The sequence below is a fragment of the Barbus barbus genome (assembly GCF_936440315.1).
Source record: "Barbus barbus genome assembly, chromosome: 15".
Taxonomy (NCBI): Eukaryota; Metazoa; Chordata; class Actinopteri; order Cypriniformes; family Cyprinidae; genus Barbus; species Barbus barbus.
This window is the reverse complement of record NC_136743.1, coordinates 5582501-5599233: the sequence shown is the minus strand read 5'-3', so window position 1 is coordinate 5599233 and position 16733 is coordinate 5582501. Positions and strand designations below refer to the sequence as shown.

Below are 16733 nucleotides of genomic sequence, written 5' to 3'. Positions count from 1 at the left end.
GGCATGGAGGTGATCAGTTTGTGGCACTGCTGAGGTGTAATGGAAGCCCAGGTTGTTTTGATAGCGGCCTTCAGGTCATCTGCATTGTTGGGTCTGGTGTCTCATCTTCCTCTTGACAATACACCATAGCTTCTCTATGGGGTTCAGGTCAGGCGAGTTTGCTGGCCAATCAAGCACAGTAACACCATGGTCATTGAACCAGCTTTTAGTACCTTTGGTAGTGTGGGCAGGTGCCAAGTTCTGCTGGAAAATGAAATCAGCATCTCCATAAAGCTTGTCAGCATCTTTGCCACAAAATTTCCTGGTAGATGGCTGCGTTGACTGTGGACTTCAGAAAACACAGTGGACCAACACCAGCAGATGACATGGCAGTCCAAATCATCACTGACTGTGGAAACTTCACACTGGACTTCAAGCTACATGGATTCTGTGCCTCTCCACTCTTCCTCCAGACTCTGGGACCTTGATTTCCAAATGAAATGCAAAATTTACTTTCATCTGAAAAGAGGACTTGGGACCACTGAGCAACAGTCCAGTTCTTTTTCTCCACAGCCCAGGTAAGACGCTTCTGACGTTGTCTCTGGTTCAGAAGTGGCTTGGTAGCCCTTTTCCTGAAGATGTCTGAGTGTGGTGACTCTTGATGCACTGACTCCAGCTTCAGTCCACTCCTTGTGAAGCTCTCCCAAGTGTTTGAATCAGCTTTGCTTGACAGTATTCTCAAGCTTGCAGTCATCCCTGTTGCTTGTGCACCCTTTCCTACCCAAATTATTCCTTCCAGTCAACTTTGCATTTAATATACTTTGATACAGCACTCTGTAAACAGCCACACCTTTCAGTAATGACCTTCTGTGACTTACCCTCTTTGTGGAGGGTGTCAATGTTCGTCTTCTGGACCATTGCCAAGTCAGCAGTCTTCCCCATTATTGTGGTTTCAAAGAACAAGAGATACTCTGAATTTATACTGTAGGGATGGTCATTAACTGAAACTCAAATGTAAATATTCTAATATTTTGAGATACCGATTTTTGACTTTCATGAGCTGTAAGCTCTAATCATCAAAATTAAAACCAAAAAAAACTTTTGAAATGTTTTACTTTACATGCAATGAATCTAAAATATATGAAAGTTTCACTGTTTGAAATAAGTTACAAGAGAAAATGAACGTTTTCACGACATTCTAATTTATTGAGATGCACCTGTATAAGTAACAAAATATTCATGTTACATAGCAAAAAAATAAAAAAAAAAACATGAAACAGGATTCAATTCTATTAAATATCTGTAAAAGAATATCTGAGAATTAATATTTAAAACTTTAATCTGTTATATTCAGTTAGACAAATTGACCACTATATTGCTGTTGCTAAGTTGTTTTGTTTCTATCTGCTTATAATTGAAGGCCAGTAGCCTATATCTAACACTTTCTCTCACCCAGTACTCTGTGTTTACACACAAACACACACAGCTCATATACAGGTATTATTTGTGAAGCTGGACCGGGTGAGAGGTTCTTTCGTAGCTAATTCAGCAGAAGAGAATGTTGGTGTGAGTGAACTAAAGCTCAGGGAATCTGTACCCAGAGGAGGGGGTCCCTATCAAATGATTAGGCTCTTCAAACTAGCGTGACAGCCAGCTATTGTCCAGTAATACGCCTCGAAAGCCCCCGTCCAGAACTCGCCAACGCCACATCTGCTTCGTCTGACACTAGCCATCTCCTTTCTCTTGTTCGCTCTCTCTTCGATTTTCACCCCCATATGGTTGAAAACACAAAACGTAAAAAGACACCCGAGTTCGCCCAGCGAAACCGCATCCACAGACCTTAAATTAAAAATGCAAACCGTCCATTAAATCTACTTTTCATTGAGTTTCAGTACAAATTTACAAAGTATAACAACCAACAAGTAAAAAAAGCCTTTGATAATCTGCGTAAGATCCTCTAATATGGTTTTACAGTTGAAATGTAAAACCATTTTTACTTTTTTAGTTGGAAAAAATAATGCAGATGCCATACATAAACTAGGTAATGCTTCTATTTCACAAACAAAAACTCATTTGGACTTCCCAACTAATATGCAGGTGTACTTCTCCTGCAGAGAAAGAGAGCAAACAAGAGAAAGAGTGAAGAAAAAGAGAGATGTTGAGGGTTAATAATAGGCGAAGAGTCACGCGAAGCAAACCCTTCGTTCTCCACCCTGGAGCCACACAGGAAATTCTGCTGCCCGGTGCCAGCGTGCATCTCTCCGGGCATCTCACGAGAGTTGGAAAGGAAAGAGAGAAACAGGGAGGGAGGGAAGGACTGTCCTTTACCACTTTTCCACTCTCTAACGCTACTGAAAAGTCACTTTTCATGCCAGTTTCCCCAAAAGTCTGGACTATTTTCAGTAGCGAGCACCTGGAATGAACAGCCAGTTATTGAGGATATGGCATCCATCATTTTCTTTATAAAGAAAGCCCTCAGAGAACTGAGTCGCAAATTAAAATAAGCACATAAAAACATGTATTCTCCCAAAACTAACATCCAGAAATCAAACCATCAAATCAAATTCTGTGAGGAAAGGAGAAGGCACGAGAGTTTCCAAATCGCTTTATGATTTGGGTACAAGTAAAACATCTCACGTTTCATTTTTATTTTCTTCTCATAATTCCCTAGAGTTTCTATCATTATCGCTGCAAAAAAAGTCAGATAAAATAAAACATATTATAATAAAATATAAAGAAATAAAATAGAATAAAATCTAAGTAAATTTTATAAAAAATTAAATAAAGAAGTCAGAGTTTTTCATTTTCACTGCAAAAAAAGTCAAATGATAAGAATAAAATAAATTAAAAGTAAATAAAATAAAAAGTATGAAAAACCCATACAAATAGGTAAAAAGTCCGTCTTTTATCAGTTTCTATCATTACCACTGCAAAATGTTATATGCTACAAATAAAATAAAAAGTAAATAAATAAGTAGTAAATAAAGTAAAATTAAATTAATAAATAAGTTAAAATAATATATAGGCCAGCCTTTCTGTTAATTCCTTGAGTTTCTATCAATACCACTGCAAATAGTCAAATAATTCAAATAAAATAAAATAAAATTAAATTATAAAAACAAATAATATAAAATAATTTAAATAATACAAAAAAACAAGTAAATACAATAAAAAATAAGTAAATAAAATATAATAATAAAAACTCAGTGCCATTTACAGACTGTAATCTGTAAATGGCACTGTTGCATTTGGCTCTTTCTCTCTCGCGCGCTCTCTCTCTCTCTCTCACTCCATCTCTTTTGGAGAGATATTTGGCAGTCTTTTGTTGGCCTGTTTAGTGAGAATGGTGACTGAGCTCTTTGGAGTCTGATTTCCACGCTCCATCTGTAGGTTCCATGAGCTCGGTCCGGGCAGCATTGAGGCCCCTGTCACCTGCCTGGCAGGGGGCGGGGGGAGGTGGGCACAATGAGGGCTGGATGCAGGGCAATGGGGGCTCCACAGGGGAACAGCGGGGGGCCGCCCCCGAACCCTTCCTCCTCCATGGCCAGGGGGTTACAGAGGTGGAGGTGGTGGGGGGTGACGGCGAAAGAGCGATACATAGAGAGTTAGGGGGGGAAAAAAAGAAGAAGAAGAGGGGGCAGATCGCTCAATGGCACCTGGGGGACTAGTTTAGTGACTAGTGAGGGGTGTGTGGGAATAGCGATTCTAGTTTAAGATGATTGTCAGTCCCAGTCTCATCCATCATGTCCATTTACAGCATTGACGTACACTAAACAGACACTTCTCTCTCAAATGTATCATTTCGTGATTTTCCCAGGATTTTTAACTTCACTGACATGGGATTCCAACAAACAGCATCAGATTGGACTAGAGATAACATCATAAATCAGATTCACTCTGATTGATCCAGACAGAAATTGCTTCTATATTTCCCATAAAAAAAATGATTTTAATAACTTAAAAAATCAAAGCATTAAAACAACTGAGAGGGAAAAGCATGCAATTTCATCTGAATAACCAAAAGCTTGAAATCTCCCATAGGGCGAGCAATAAATGTCAAACATTATTTTTAATATGGAAATGTGGGAAAACCCTTTTTTAATGGCTTAAAATGTCACTGAGAAGGTTCGAATTCTGAATAAGAACTTGCAGAGAATTTTTTTTATAGAATTTTCCATAAATAATCAAAAGCCTGAAGTCTTGCCTAGGGAAAGCAATAAATGTCAACAAATAATTTTAGTCTGGAATTGTGTGAAAACATTTTTTAAAGATTGAAAATGTCACAGAGAACTTTTGAATTCTGGATGAAAAGTTAGAAAGAAGCTTGAAAGCATAGAAGAGAAAAAAAATGCATAGAATTTTCTTACACTTATAACACCCAACAGAGAGATCAGAGCATTTCAAATAAAATAATTTCAGCCTGGAATTGTGTGAAAACACTATTTGAATTATGTTTTAACTTCTCAATCAATCAGGGGTTTTGAATCAAAAAAGGTCTTATGAGCTGAAAACATCTCATACAGCTAAACGGACAGGCTAGACTGACAGACTCTCTGAAAGATTCAGAAAGTCGCTGTCCATCAGAATTTCAGCAGGACAGGAATCTCATACTGTGGCCACTTCCCACAGCATACCTGTCCCAAAACACCACCAACCGCTTATCCCATCTATCTTCTCTCCATCACGCTCATCTACTCTTTGACTTTTGACAGAGGTTTTGTCTTTCATCATCAAAATTGTGATTAAAACAGACGACTGGAAGTCTAGCTACAATGAGTGATATGCTGCACCAAGAAAAAGAGACAAACACTGATGAAGCAAGACAGGTAACATCTGGACCACTTAACACTAACAGTAAAGATCTTATCCAACTGAAATAAAGTGTGAAACAACAAGGATAAGCACTAGGGGTGTAAATACTTGCTCTGACAAAATAAATAATGAAATTTCATGAAAAATTTATTTTTTACTTTTAAAAAAATATATAAAGTGTAACTGGAGAGACAATCTAAGTTGATTGAGGATCTAGATATGATGGAATTCCACAATTGCAAATAGGTCTAAAATTATTGTTTTTATATAATTGAACTAGGTTTCATTGAATTAACTCAAATTAATTATTTTTGCTATTAATTAAAATCAAAATCAAATTATTTAATCAATGCATTGAACTTTTGTCAGACTGATGGTGGTAAAACAAAGATGGTAAAGTCATTTTCACTCAAAAAAAATTGTCACTAATTAACAAGTAATTACTACGAAACAGCAAGTAACACATTGAATTAAATGCAAAAAGTAGAAAGACTGACATCGTATCTCTTGTAAAGCATACCCCAATAATCTTTGTTTTATGTACAACTTCGAAAATAATTTACAGTGTAAGCACTGTGTTTTTACTTTAATGTGTCTTTAAGTATAAAAACACTGTGAAATGATCACTCAGCTTCACAATATTTATATATAATAGGCAAAAGTCATTAATTTATTTATTGTTTAAATATGCCATTAGCAGGAAGACATGTTGCATTTTTGAAGCCTCTAGCCACAGGAAGAGTCTCCAGTAGGTCTATTGTTATTTAGTGAGCGTTAATTCATGATACCAGCGCATGGTGCCTCTCGCTCACACATCAGATTTATATTCCTCTCACACGCAGGACAAACCCCACAAACCTGCAGCCTGCCAGCTACACACAGCATTTATCAGTGCGCTCGAGAAAAGAGAGAGAGAGAGAGAGAGAGATGAGCGCTCTGCTGAATGAGCTCCGTAGCATTTGGATGGACGTTAAAGGGGTTGTGGTGAATTCCAGGCATAATCACAGAGAAACAAGAGAAGGCTGAAAAACAGAAGCCAAAATGACGCAAAGCAAATGCAGCTTTGTGCAAAACTCGAAGAGAGTTTGTTGACTTTAAAATGATGGATTTGGAAACCCAGAGGAAAGCTATTGCTCAAAGGTTACTAGAGACTTGATTGAGTTCTCAGTAACGTTTCATTTAAAGGGATACTCCACCCAAATATGAACATTCTGACATGGTTTACTCACCCCCGTGTCATTTCAAACTTTCTTTCTTCTGCGGAACACAAAATAAGACATTTTGAAGAACACTGGGAACCAAGCAACATGGGAACACATTGACTTACATTCTACGGACCAAACCTCCAAATATCTTCTTTTATGTTCCACAGAAGAAAATCATATGGGTTTGAAACAACCTGAGGATGAGTAAATGATGACAGCATTTGTGTTTTTGGGTGAACTATCACTCTAAGGATCAACTTTGTCTCAGATGCTTCTCCTAACAGTTCTAAAAATGAGTCAGTTATTGACATAGAAGAAGAACATAGAGAAATAAAATGAATCAGATTAGATTTGATGAGAAACATTTGCATTCATGCTGAATTTTTGGCCAAGTATCTTGTCAAATCTGAGCACAGTCTGAGACATTCAGAGGTCTCTTCTGCAACATGTGAGATTACTTGAGTGTTTTTCCTGAGGAGAAACATCTGAGAACCTGGAAACTCCATTTGCTGAAGCCATTGAGATTTGAAAGCGATCCTTTGTGATTTTTCTTCTGGAAAGTCAGGTTGGCAACTCTAACGCAACACATACTTTGAAAAGCAAACAAAGGCGCAAAAACAAAGAGAGCAGATAAAGAGAAAGTAAACACATGGATGCTGGAGCGAGAGCACCAGAGTCCACAGACGACCATCTGGGCAGTTTATAGCTCCTGGTAGGGGAGAGTCTTCTCCTCCTCAGGGGCTGTTAAATGGTTGGGTAATTGAGCTCGTGACATGTGTTCCCCAAACAAAACAAAAGAGAGAAGAGACAAATGAAGCATTTATTTGCAGCGTGGAGGAGTGCTGGCCCTTTCAGCCCGCGCCCCAGCCAGCCACTGGTGAGTGAATTAAGGAGTATATAGAATCCCAGCAGATGTAGGGAGAAGAATGGTTAACGGAACGATCACGACTCCATCTGGGGTTGGCATTTTGTTAAGAGGGAGGAGCAGGGAGTCACTCAACTCGCTAAAGAGCCACGACCCCAGCAGCTGCCCCGAGAGAAACCGAGAGAGAGAGAAAGAGTGGTAGATGGAGAAAGAGAGAGACGAAGAAGAGAAAAGATAATTTTTAACCTTGCAGGTGGACTACAATGCGACTGGACATTTTGGACAGTATCATCCTTGAGATACTTTCTGAATGTTAACTGTGCATGCCTAAAGAACTGCCAATTGTGACCATGGTACTGAAAAATAGTACTATGGAGTTGCCTGTGTGGGAGCAAATGGGTCAGATGCACACTCAAAACCTATATTAAAATGCCATGAAATTCCTCATATCATATTTATTTTTTATATCACTATATGATAAATCAATATATCAATATACACTACCGTTCAAAGGTTTGGCTGTTAGTAAGTTTTTAATAATGTTAGACTCTCACGCTCACCAAAGCTTCATTTATTTGATCAAAAATACAGTAAAAACACTAAAAATCTGAAATATTATTACAATTTAAAATACCTATTTTCTATTTTAACATAATTTAAAATGTAATTTATTGCTGTGATGCAAAGCATCATTACTCCAGTCTTCAGTGTCAGAAATCATTATAATATGCCGATTTTTGGCGATCAAGAAACATTTCTGATTATTATAAATGTTGAAAACAATGCTGCTTAATATTTTTTGAGGATTCTTTTATAAATAGGAAATTCAAAAGAACAGCATTTGTTTCAAACTGAATTTTTCTAGCATTACAAACGCCTTCACTGTAAAAATGTAATGTTTCTTTGCTGAATAAAAGTATTCATTTCGTTCAAAAAAAAAAATAATCTTACTGACCCAAAACAGAAGTGTAATAAATAAATATAAAATTAATAATAAAAAAAAATCTAAATTCAGGCCCTTAACAGAGGCCATTGAGTTCACAACTGTTGCTCTGTGTGTAAAAAGAAATACGTTAAGATCCATTTTTGGAGACCGACACGAGGACCATAAAGAAGGGATGCTGAGGCATTATGGGTTCCCTGCATGCTTTGCTCATTATCATGTCTGACCAGTACAGAGGTGCCTATTGCAGCATGGAATCGCTCCTAACAACGGGACAAAGCCAAAACGCAGCACACACGCAGCGATCGCACCGCGGGAACACACACCACATGCTCCGAAATATATGAGTGCTCGTTACATTGACATCACCTTATATTTATGTTCTTGATTCATGCTTTCCTACCAAACAAGCACATATTTAGTAAGCCATGACAAGTGGGTCACATGCTAAGCCGACAAAATGACAACAAAAAAATAAATAACATGACAATTGCAATTCCAATCCACAAGTGTAGACCTCACCTCTCATCAAAATCCCTTTTTGATAGTCACTTCTGCCCCTAAAGAACTAAACCTCATTACACTGCATAAAATGCCTGTTAGAAATTTAGAAATAAAATGTACAAATAATTGAATGTTGTTTAAATTAAAAAGAAAAAAAATATTTAAAAAATATACTTTCATTCAATATGATCTGGTATATTATGCAATTTTCCTTCTCATGTAAATTGATCTTGTTTTAAAAAAAATTATACTTGTTAACTGAAAAAAAAAAATCTACTGATTAGCAAATGGATTTTTTTTCCATTTCTGAATTTTGATGAATCCTCATTTATGAATGATCTCTTCTATTTTTCTGTGGAATCAGATGTTCAGTAGTACATGTAAAGTTCTTGAAATACCTAAAACTTATAATGAAACCATTTAAACCCAGTTTCAAAGCGTTTATTGGCCATCATAGAGATTCTGTTACCTGTCACACTGAACAAACACATTATCTTAACCTGCACTTCCAACAGAGAGGGAGTTTGCACAGCCACTGACCCAGGACTCCCCCTTGACCCTGCCCAGCCACATCTTACCCTCTCTGGGATACGAATAATAGTCTGACAGTCCCATAGAAAGCTCTGCAGCCCTGACTCAGACACACATATACATTCAGATTCAACAGGAACCTGCAAACATCTTGCATTTCATAAAACAGCAGCTAATATGCACCACATTCTTAAAAAAGAACAAACAAAAACAGAGTTTCACAGCCTAATGCCAAGAGAAACCATTTTTACATTTTAAATCTATTAAATGATGGAATTTGCATCAAGTTTTTTAAACTACCAAAATACCATTGAGTCAACTTAACGATATGAATACAGTTCTTTGTTCTTTGAACCTAAAGCACTTCCAAGAAACATTATATAACCTTACATTTTTAAGTTCAAAGGCTATGCTGAAGCATTAATGGTGAATTATGAAACATGAAGTTCACAAACTTACTCAACTAAGCGTGAAATGGATAAGAGGCACTTAGACAATGTTTCCTTGCAAATTTTACTCATTAAAATCATGATGTAAACAGGCGAAGACAACAGTTGGAACGTGTTTGAAACTCCGATTGACGCCAACAGTAAGCCTGCTGTAAATTCTCCAAAACCAAATGAATTCTGTCTGAAACGAATCACAAACTGCACATTTGAGAAGGAAATGCTCGTTTAAGTTACATGTATTAGAGAAAGCGAGCTAACAATGGTCTACTGTAGAAGCTGGAAGTCATGAGGCTGGAGCTCCAGCCACCAAAACCTCCAGAACAACTAGAGTGAAAGCCATGATTTTAGTCCTGATTCTGCTGTAATTTCTCTCTCTCCCTCTCACCAGCATCATTTGGCAGTTAAGAAGTGAAGTTCCACAAGTTAAGTGATTGACAACGGCGTCTAGCTCTTCTCAATTAACTGCCTCATTGTGAGTCTTTATGGCGAGGCCCCTGAAACCCTCGACCTCTCCTTTCCCCTCCTTTTCATCGCTCCTTTGCCAGAGTTTCACTCACTCAAACACTTGCAAGAAAACAGAGCGCTCTATTCGGCGAGAAGCCCCTATTCTCATTGACCTTCTATTGCTCACTTTTTCTTTTGGACACTTCAAACCGTCTTTGAGAAGAGAGGAGTGGAAGAGGAGTCCATCAGTCGCTAGGGGCTGGTCCGGGTTTGACCCCGCACCCCCCACTTCAAAGATGGTTTGCATTCATTAATTGTTCTTTGAATTAATATTTGAGGATCACAATGCTGGTGCCAGCGTATAAAGCCGACCTAATGAAGCATACAGGCGGCATTCACTTGGAGATAAGCTCGGTGCGACCGCGTGCATGTGTGTTTTCTTCCTTTGCATGCCACTTTGAAATCGACTGGAATGAGATCATGTGGAAATGATGCACGGTCTGGGCCGTTTCTGAGAACGTTGCGCAAACGTGACAACAACGGGTGTCTTTCGCCGGTGCCGTTTAATCTTTATCACTGCCCTAAAACCTCGATTGATGTTGGGATAACTCGTGCGATCCATAAACTTGCACTGTGTTTAACAAGAGACGGAAAGAGAAGGGCGAAGATTGTCAGGTTTCAAGGAACAGCTGAATAAAAGGCAAATGATTGCTCATCTCCATTCCCGCAGGGCCCCGGAATCATGACTGAGGAACATTCCAGCAGAGAGAAGAGCCCTTGTTTACTGATCAGAGAGACAGACCTCATAAAACATACAAAACTAGACCCCCAAGAGTCAGACTGGGCTATAGTTGCCCAATTGTGGTCTAATCTTGGATGAGTACATCTGGCTTTACTACTCAGTGTACATTTGATTTGCGGTCACAAAAAATAAATAAAAAATTGTCCCCAAAATATCTGTTTATTATTGTGTGACACAGCTGTCTGTATTTGCAGTGCATCTTTTGCTTTCTCTCTCCTCACTCTCCCCCGTTTTCTATTGAGCAAGTATCCAGTCAGCAAAGCAGGCAAAAGCCTATTTTATTTACACAAACAAAGTCCTCCTTGCTCTCTCGGACAAAGGCAGCTGAATCTTTCATGTGTTGTCATTGCTTGATTCTCTCTGTCCTCCTGACTATTGGCCTGCTGGGAGACAATGAGCCCAGGAGAAAAGCAGCAGATTGTTGGAATGCAGCTCAATGAAACTAATTATTACATGTTGACTGCGTTCACCATGGCACGTCTGAAAGCACTAAGCTCATTCAATTGGCCTCCACGGGACTCCCTTTCAAAAAAACTTGATCCCTTTGACTGTTTGTATTTCTGAGTTTTCTTTTTCGCCTGCCGTGAATGAGAATCTGTGAGAGCGGGGCCGTGGCTCTTTGATGACTTTAGTTACTTTTAATTAGCTAAATGAGGCTCGAGGATTGTCAGTTTTCCCAAAGTTAATGGTATAGGAAAAAGGAGGGGATGCGCTCAGGCAAACACGGCATTGTGGGATAAGTTTTATCGATTCACATAGAATGATTCCAGGCATGCCGTTCTTACAACTTTCTTTGGAAAGTTTTAGCTTTTGTTTAATCAGTTGAAGTACAGATATAGAATAAAAGATAAGTTATAATAATATAAACGTTATTTTTCAACCTAAAAAGGAGAGAAGTCTGGATTGATCGAACAATTTTATATTGAAAAAAGTGATTTTATTTAAGTAAAAAAATCACTAAACCAATCTATATACATTCATTTATACCAACAAAACTCATTTTAAGGTAGAAAAATGCTCTTTGAAAAATTATCACTTTTTACTTTAGTAAAAAAAAATATGTTTTTTTTTTTTTATCATTTAAAAATCACAAATCTAAATGTTTGTTCTGAGCTTCCTCAGCAAACAAGTTTTGAGAAACATCTTTTGAGGTGTTTGCTCAAACCAGTATTAGTAAGCAATGGACCTCTACACTGGCTTTTCCCAGACAAATAAATCTGAAGGGGCCTTTGCTTTGATCTCAAGCCTTTAAGGGGCCCAACAATAGGTTTTGAAGGAGCAGGGGCCCAGAGCCAACACACCCCTCTTACCCGACAACTATAGACTCAGCAAACACGTACTTAATCAATATTTGGCTAGAGAACACCCTCTTGATTCTGAAAACACCCTTTTGAGATTTTAACTGAGGACCGAATAGGAAAAAACAACAACTCCCACAAGCAGGGAGGAGAGAGTGAAATACAGCCAGCGCAGAATCAGCCCACTGCAAACAAACGGACGAGAGCGAATGGAGAGAGGAGAAGTTTACAGTGTGTCAATGGAGATCAGGACTCATTGAGTTTTATGATGTAGACACATCTACATGTGAATAAAAGCCAGAGGTGATTGATCCTTCTAGGAAAACAAAAACATTAACCGGGCTTTGAAAAGGCTGTTTTCCTTTCTCCTTTACCCTTGCGCTTCCTTTCTCTCATTCACTGTTTTGTTCTTTCTTTCTTTCTTTCTTTTTAGTGCAGATATAGACATCTAAGTTACTCTGTTGCAAGTCCAGGTTTAAATGTACGCAAATACACCATAAACCATCTAATGCTGTAGCCCTAAAAATAACTCATCAATACGTTCTAATAAGATGTCTGTTTCAGTCCATTTGACTCACGATCTTTTCTGCCAAGAAAATAACAAATCATTTCATATTACTTTATTTATAAAGCACATTTCACGCAACTCTAGGTTGACCCAAAGTGCTGTACAGAGAGCTATAGTCAACAATACACAACACAACATTACACCCATACATCAAAACAGGAACTATGCCTCATTAAAGGCTACAGAAAAAAGGTGTTCTTTAAGTAAATGCTTCAAATATGACAAGGAAGATACAGTTCTGATAGAAGCAGGCAAATTGTTCCAAAGATTGCGAAGGCTTGATCACCTCATATTGTGATGAACTTAACACTATGAATTATAACATATCCTTGAGTTCTGAGCATGTATTAGTGGAATGAATAAATATGGGGATTATTACTATTCATCATTTGGTATATTACTAAATGTTGATGGGCCTAGATTAATGTTATCCTTTATTAGCTTGTTTTCACAATGTTGAAAAGATATCCTCTACAAACTGTAGTCTTGAATATTAACTAGACATTCTTCTCATAAAATGAAAATAAGCCATAATGAATTTTGTCTCAATTTGTTCTCTACCTAATTTGTTTGCACTTATTTAAAAGCTCAATTAACAACCAATGATAGCAAAATAGCACAAAAAAGTCAGCAAATAGCAGAACATAAAACACAATAACACAAGCATGCTGAAAAGCATGTTAGAAGCTTATGACAAACATTCATCAAATCAGCAAGATTGCTCAACATTAGTGAGGATCTGTGATTCAAAAAGCCCCATATTCCTGATAAAATGTTATAGGCCTGCTGAAGCTCATGTAAGCTTAAAAAGTTAAAAAGCAAATAATATGTAATTAAATCAATGTCTGAAACAATGAACAATTTGAAATAAATCTAGCTACAATGTGGAGCTGAATTAATGATTTTGAGTTTACTCAAGTTTTTTTTTAAAGGAACAAGCTTTTTGCAATGTTGTGCGTTTCAAAAGTTCATATCAATCAGCCATCTCCAAACAACAACATATCGACAGTCGTTTGTTAAACTAATTACCAACTGATCTGTATTCGTGATGGCGGTGCTGGAACAGAGAGAAGGAAAAGGGCAGTGAGGAATGAATGCGCGCCCCGGGCGGAGAGGAAGGGGGCGGGTTTTTGTCCTGAGATGAAAGTGGGGACGAATAAAGGGCTCGATTTAATCTACTAGAAAAGGTTTTCATTGCAATGACTGAGTATAATGTGCGCGGCCCATGACGCGGGGTGATCCGGGTAGCGCGCTCGCAGCTCAGAGTTTCTCTCTCCACTTGACATCTACAACAAACTCCTCTGTGCAAGAGTTTCAGGCCGGTGGGGGTTAGAAAAAAATTCTTCTTCAACTGGGGAAATGCCTCGAGGCTATCCGCTGTGTGGATGTAAAAAAAACAAATCGTGATATTTTGACACGTTTTGACTTTTGAGTGTCACTAATTAAATTTGGACGCATTTTAAAGAAGTAAAATTGTAAGCACAAAAATATACCGGTGATATATATATATATATATATAGCGATACTCGCGCTAGAGAGGCAAAATGTTGCTGTGGTTACTTCGGATACTCTTGAGCAAGCTCATCTTTGCTTTTATAGTTATTGAAACGTTTAAACAGCACATGCAAAAATAACAGATTGATTTGAAACATCAATCTTTTTGTTTGGACTTTCTTTTAATGAAAATGTTAACGAAAATGTCTGTAAATATTTTTATATTTATAAAGATTCAGTATAGCCTACGTTTGTACTTGAAATAATCAAACAAGTAATTCCATAAATCCAAATATTGAACTTTTACGATTTTCCACTATTACTTTTGACGATCTGAAGATGCATATAGGCTACACTCCAATCAACAGGTGCTCATTTTTAAATAAACGTAACCATTAAAACATCATAAAATTAAATATTACCTCCACATGCTGTTGACGTCGTTTTTGGATGCGAGAGGGAAAATTCCAAGACATGATCTATAGCTAAAAATGGACATATTATTCAGGCCTCGAAGTCTATAAAACACTACGGTCATTCGTGAATAATTCATCTCTCATTGCCCGTCCATAATGTCCTCTCTGCGCCTTTTGTTAGACCGTTTTTTCTTCCTTTCTTTCCAAATTTTGAAAAGCTTGGAGTCTTTTGTCAGGACCAAGCTACTGCTAGGCCGAGCTTTGTCCTGGAGAAACTGAAGCGTGAGTCTCATGGACTCTTTCGCTTTTGTTTCCCAAGTTCATCCTCAAGTGTCCGATTGTGCACCGCAGGAGCGTCTTTTAGTGAACGCTATTCTTGGACAAATGTTTGATTTACTGATTCGGCCAGTTTCACTCCAGGTTAATCTCTGGTGCTCCTCAATTCAGTTTCAATGAGTTTAAGGAAAGACACAAAAAACGACGGTGGCAAAAGACTCAAACTTAAACATTAAAAGCGATATTCACAGGCTAAATGTGCTTATGACATCCACGCAATTTCTAACATAGGCATATAGGCTACGTATTTTTCCAAATATTTTCTTAACACTACACACATTAGCATTCAATAATAATAATAATTATTATTATTGCTGTTGTTGTTATTGTTAAGAAGAAGAATGCATTTATGACCTACACATATATAGGCCTAAATATTTTCTTTGCTATAACAAAATTTTGAAGATGTAAAAAAAAAAAAAAAAAAGATAAAACTCGTCAGAACTTACATCTGTCGCCGAGAATCCCGTCGATGCTGTGTTTGGCTCTTCTTTCGTTTTCTTCGATCTCCCTTTTTTCCACTTCATCATCATCCTCATCTTCATCTCCGTTTCCACCAAATTTGCAGCGCAGCATGCGGCTGATGGAGCTCACTGCGGACAGACATGAGAAGCTGCATCAACATCAGAATTATACATTTTAATAATTATATACATATATATATATATATATATAGGATTGCTTTAAAGTCACAAGCCATCTCTGTTTTTCCCCAAGCAACAGGTGTTATGATAGCAATATCTTAAAAACATAAACTAAACTGCACAGATTGACAGATAAAGTTCAGTACCTGAAGGCACGTTATTTCGATCGCAGATCCCATCTTTCAGAAGTTTATCCCGAATCTCCCAGCTGAACATCCCTGGATTCTCTCTCTTGTATTCTTCGATTTTCTTTTCCACATCGGGAGTTGTGCTCTGCTTTTATTACAATGGTTACATCATTTTAATATTTTTATATCTTTATTCCATTTTATGATAACTTTCAAAATATCTAGAAACGATTATAACAATAATGTCTACAGATAAAATCGTCAGTTTCCATTTAGTTATGATTATAGGACTATTCGCGAGAAGTTAATTAACACTGGGTTACTATTACACAATATGATGTTTATTTCATTTTTGAGGTCATAAGATATGTTAAACAAGGCAAAAAATAAAATCTCTTAAAAATAAGGGTTTTACAGACTTTTATTCTCGAATTATTTAAGAAGCATCTATGCTTTAGAGACAAATGGACTGATCTCCAAACTTAAAAATGTTTTTATGATAATGAAAACAATAGACAAAACTCTATTTGCTGAAAGTAAGGTGCCTGTACACTCTCAAAAAAAAAACATTGGGCACAACAAAGAAAATAACTAAGCATATGTTAGTCTTGTGCATATGTTAGTATTTATTTGCAAAACTCCATATTTAATTGTGAAACTTCGTTACTTTATAATAAATTAAATAATACAATTCAGTTCTTGTAGGGCATGATGATATGGCCTCGGTGATGTCCTACCTTGGGTTTGCTGCCACCAATAGCACCGGGCCGAATGGATCCGGTCTCCTGGTACCTGCATAAAATTTTGGACACGCATCCGTGCGACACGCGCAGCTGTCGGGAGATGACGCACGGTCGTATCCCGTGATGGGCCATCTCTACTATCTTGTGGCGGATGTGATTGGGCAGAGGGCGTCCGTTTATGAAGACTCCACCGAGCTGGTTCACGCGGCCCTGACCTAACGGCGTGGAGACTGTGGTAAGACGGGGAAAAGGTTGTGTCAACGACTGACAATTTATACAACGATTTCCTTGTGCTAAAATGAAAATATATTTAGTAAAGAAACATATATAACCGCACACTCACTTTTAAGTTTACGCTTTCATAAACTTAAGTGAGTTTGCAGCCTTATAGCCTATCTGTCTTTGCAAAGTTTTTTTTTTCCTCACTTGCATGTCTAAAAGTTGTGCGTTTGCTTTAATATCTCATTAACAGTGAAAATATAGTCATGAAAGCATGACAGCTATATGCTCTTTTCTTAGGCTATACAAATACCAAAACAACTGCAAAAATAAAACTAATACTAATAATAATC

At 37.5% G+C, this 16733-nt stretch overlaps 1 protein-coding gene across 1 annotated transcript in view; it reads right to left on the bottom strand.

The window, feature by feature from the left end:
- Positions 1–16733, bottom strand: part of LOC306881327 (paired box protein Pax-3-like) — a 46725-nt gene that overhangs the window by 13342 nt on the left and 16650 nt on the right. Inside the window, exons 4-6 of the mRNA XM_079435357.1 lie at positions 16156–16391; positions 15437–15566; positions 15096–15239 (exon numbers count right to left, since the gene is read on the bottom strand). Coding sequence (XP_079291483.1) covers positions 15096–15239; positions 15437–15566; positions 16156–16391 — 510 coding nt within the window. The remainder of the gene's footprint in view (positions 1–15095; positions 15240–15436; positions 15567–16155; positions 16392–16733) is intronic.